Source organism: Pseudoliparis swirei, chromosome 17, assembly GCF_029220125.1.
Source record: "Pseudoliparis swirei isolate HS2019 ecotype Mariana Trench chromosome 17, NWPU_hadal_v1, whole genome shotgun sequence".
Lineage (NCBI taxonomy): Eukaryota > Metazoa > Chordata > Actinopteri > Perciformes > Liparidae > Pseudoliparis > Pseudoliparis swirei.
Window position 1 is genome coordinate 18861489 of NC_079404.1, and position 4187 is coordinate 18865675.

Sequence of the window (4187 nt, forward strand, 5' to 3'; positions counted from 1 at the left end):
TATTCTTAAGTTAACATTTGGATAATATGTAGTCCTAGAGGTGCACTCAGAGTACAATAACTGCTTATTATTATGCCTCAATTTGCTAGTGTTTCTTTTTTGTTCTAAACTTTACTATTTGTGTTAACTTTATTGTTATCTCTTAACAGAATGGTTTCTATTGGATGAACTGGGTCCATGTGTTACGGTGATACTGGCTAAAAACTCCGTTGCCCACAATGCACCGCTTCATACTTCATGGTCGAACAAAAATAGCGGAAACAAAAGAAATAACCAGTTTGTCATAACAAATAAGACCGGTTCGGTATAAAGTGAGCTTATCTGGAGCTGCCAGCTGTCCAAGCTAACATCGTAGCTTCGCCTAACATATCTGAAAGACTTACCATGGCCCTAAAAAGAATAAATAAGGTATGTATTTATTTTCCTGAATGCACAGAAGCGGTTTGGGGCGATGCGGGGAAACGACGCACTAGCATCTGTGTGCTAACATAACGGACCGTCGTGGAAGGATCTGTATGCTAACCTAACGGACCATCGTGAACGCTTCAACGAGGGGAAACGTTCACGGATTCACGAGGAAGCTTTCCTCGTTTCGATGTGTATGTCACTGGCGAAGATAAATACCCAAGAACCAGTTAGCTAACGTGAAGCGTAGCGGTTTTAACTTAAAGGAGCTAACATCGAGCTAAAGTTGGCATAACGAGCGGTGTCAACGCCCTGTCCGTTTGGGACTTGGGCCACTTTTCAGGATGATTTAATGAGCTAGCCGACGGGTTAGCTCGTTAGTCCCTCGCGTTCATTTATAGTTAGGCAGACTGAAATGTTTTATAAATGGTTTTAAATCACGTTACAGTGCGACGAAAGCTGCCAAACTCTGAACATGTGGTTATTTGTGCAGGAGTTACAAGACTTGGGGAAGGATCCTCCAGCTTCATGTTCAGCTGGACCTGTAGGGGATGACTGTAAGTTTGAGAGGCCTGCACACGTAGCGTTAAATAAACCTGACATTTTCCTATTTGTAAACCTGCAATCTGTCATTATTGTTGTGTTGCAGTATTACTAAAAAAATGTTCACACAATATCAAGTTTCCTTTTAGTTTTTTTAACACGATAAGTAACATAGATACTGAGCCAAAGTTTTTGTGCCCAATCAATTGTTATTAAAGATTAATTGTCTTCTTTAAAACACCCACGAATACAATACATGTAGACGAAAAATAAAAAAGAGCAAACAGAAATGCTAATCAGTAATCAACACAAGTCAAATTCAGGGCTGCATTTTGTTGCAGTATTACTAAAAAAAATGTTCACACAGATTGTGTTGTCATCTTTTTTTTCTTTTAGTGTTTCACTGGCAAGCGACCATCACTGGACCGGTAAGCTTTTTCTGGATTAGTTTCCTCGATTTTCTTTTTTTTAAACCAAGCTTCTTCTGGATCTTTAGACAATAGTGTTTTGTGTTGACTTTCAGCCCTTTCTATTCTGTATTGAAAGCACACACTGGCACACTCGATTCCAGGGTTCGTGGTACTTCTTTGACAATAGGTAAAAGGGAAATACCATAATGCCATACTTTTAAGTTTAAACAAATACAATGAATCTTAAACAAATGAGATGCAACACATATTCTATGTAGATCTCTCTCAAAACCAATATGTTATCCCACACAGTACTAGGTATCATTTAACAATAATTTCCCTCTCTATTTTAGAATGACAGCCCATATCATGGAGGAGTATTCTTCCTTTCTGTCCATTTTCCCACCGACTATCCCTTTAAACCGCCAAAGGTAAGATTATTTATCTTGGAGATTTAGTAGCTCAAAACTGCTTCGCCTTGTTATAAAAGACATGTTTCACTCTTTTCTGGCAAATGAATTATTAGTTGCAGCCCCACTCGCATGATCAGAAAGTAATTTATTCTAATCTATTAATGCTTTGTTTGTCGTTTTTTTATAGCTTGCCTTTACAACGAAAATTTACCACCCAAACATCAACAGCAATGGCAGCATCTGCCTTGACATCTTGAGGTCGCAGTGGTCACCTGCGCTTACAGTATCAAAAGGTAACGAACATCTTCACATTGCCTGTACAGTACAGGGGAGTACAGAGGTATTGAATTCATATTCAACAAGGTCCAGTTAGAGGAGATGTCCTCATGGAACAATTATGACAAACTTACACTACGATTCATTGTCTACTACTAGGCTACTTCAATATTGTATAACCATCTGCATGTTGATACACCTACCTATTAGTGACCCCTGGTGTAGTACATTACACCAACACTGTAGGATGGGCAGCATGTATACTGGAGAGGGAATGCCATAGATGGGTATGTTGAATTCCATCACAAATGGCACGGCAGTGATGCCCCTTTGTGAAACGATCCACCATACTATCCACCAATCTGGCAAATGTTGGATTTCCAGCCTCTCCGAACACGCTGATCCCAAAGTTAGCCTCTGAAATCTGTGTCTTTTGTCACTTTGAAACATTGAAAATAGTGAAATTGCACATTTTGTACTCTACAATTAGAGCAGAAAATAGAATCTGTGATGAAAATAATGATAAAAAATGTACTTTCTTCGAGACGCTAAACTAACGACATTTTGATAGAAAGGTGTGTGAAATCAAAGCTAGTCCATTTTGTATTTACATTGGTTTATGGAGAATTAATTAAGGAGTTGAAAGCCATTAATAACCTAATAGAAACTTGTGTGCATACTAATTTATGCACTTTTTCTTCCAGTTTTATTATCCATATGCTCCTTGCTATGTGACCCAAATCCAGATGATCCACTAGTCCCAGACATTGCGCACATCTACAAATCAGACAGACCAAGGTGAGTACAAAAAGCAATAATAATGTAATGTGCAAATACTTGCAGCAGTCAACTAATCTTGAGCAACTCTCTCCTTCTTTATCTCTCTTTAGGTACAACAAAGTAGCCAGAGAATGGACTGAGAGGTATGCAATGTGAGGAATTGGAGTTTCAGCAACAATGACGCATCCCTGAACACCTCAAATAATGACAGTACTGTTTCAACTGCTCATCCACTGGTTCTAGTTGAGGTGTTTTATTCGCTTGAAGCACTTTCTCTACTTGGACTTTACTTGACTTAACTGTTTTTACTGTTTATCATATTTGCCCCTTAAATTAGCATCATTATTATAATTTGTTGTGGTGTAATGGCCTGATTCTGCTTTTCTTTTAAGAGATTTATATTGTACAATACCTTACTGGATTTATTTTTCATTACTTTGCATTAAAGACAATAATCGTTATGCGAGTTGCAACTTGTTTCTTGGCAATACACATGAGTAAAGTTGTGGCATAACATGTTTGATTCAATCTACAGTAGGGCTGCAACAACGAATCGCTAAAATCGATTATTAAAATAGTTGGCAACGAATTTCATTATCGATTCGTTGTGTCGCGCGATTATTACGGCGCTCAATAAATCGCGGATTATAATAAAAGTTGAGTTGAGAGCAAAGTGGCGCAGGAGAAACAGGAGCGGAGGGAGAGGAGCGACAGAATGCTGAGTTGTGAGAGCCAATCAGCGCTGAGCTGCCCCGCTGTTGATGAATCTAATTGGCTGCTGCTGCCCTCGTGGCGCTGGAAGCGGAAGTCATTCACGTAGTCGGAGACATTCACGGCGCTGAGTGCGCCTACGGGTGACGTCATGACCCCAGACACCAGGGCGCTACATGTCACGATGTGTGTGGCATTTCCACAAGAGTATAACGTAGAAAACATGGTTATTTATTCCGTGGCGGAAAATATTTTATATTCATCCACATGGCCAGTGAACAGGTTCATACACATGACCAGTGAACAGGGTTCATCCACATGACCAGTGAACAGGGTTCATCCACATGACCAGTGAACAGGGTTCATCCACATGGCCAGTGAACAGGTTCATCCACATGGCCAGTGAACAGGTTTCATCCACATGGCCAGTGAACAGGGTTCATCCACATGACCAGTGAACAGGTTTCATCCACATGACCAGTGAACAGGGTTCATCCACATGACCAGTGAACAGGGTTCATCCACATGACCAGTGAACAGGGTTCATCCACATGGCCAGTGAACAGGGTTCATCCACATGACCAGTGAACAGGGTTCATCCACATGCTGACCAGTGAACAGGGTTCATCCACGTGAACAGGGTTCATCC

At 40.3% G+C, this 4187-nt stretch overlaps 1 protein-coding gene across 1 annotated transcript; it reads left to right on the plus strand.

Annotated features, from left to right (window-relative positions):
• The first annotated feature begins 256 nt into the window (after nt 1-256).
• LOC130206819 (ubiquitin-conjugating enzyme E2-17 kDa-like) lies at nt 257-3288 on the plus strand. Its single transcript, XM_056434992.1, has 7 exons — nt 257-408; nt 899-962; nt 1345-1376; nt 1712-1789; nt 1959-2064; nt 2752-2845; nt 2938-3288. Exons 1-7 carry the CDS (start codon nt 385-387, stop codon nt 2981-2983), a joined length of 444 nt encoding a protein of 147 aa, XP_056290967.1. The 5' UTR covers nt 257-384; the 3' UTR covers nt 2984-3288.
• Nucleotides 3289-4187: the final 899 nt, after the last annotated feature.

Bases quoted from the DNA above. Each gene is read 5' to 3' on its own strand.
- LOC130206819 (XM_056434992.1), top strand. From the start codon at position 385: ATGGCCCTAAAAAGAATAAATAAG. The intron at 963-1,344 runs GTAAGTTTGAGA...TTTTTCTTTTAG, and splicing joins TGGACCTGTAGGGGATGACT to TGTTTCACTGGCAAGCGACC. The intron at 2,065-2,751 runs GTAACGAACATC...TTTTTCTTCCAG, and splicing joins TGCGCTTACAGTATCAAAAG to TTTTATTATCCATATGCTCC.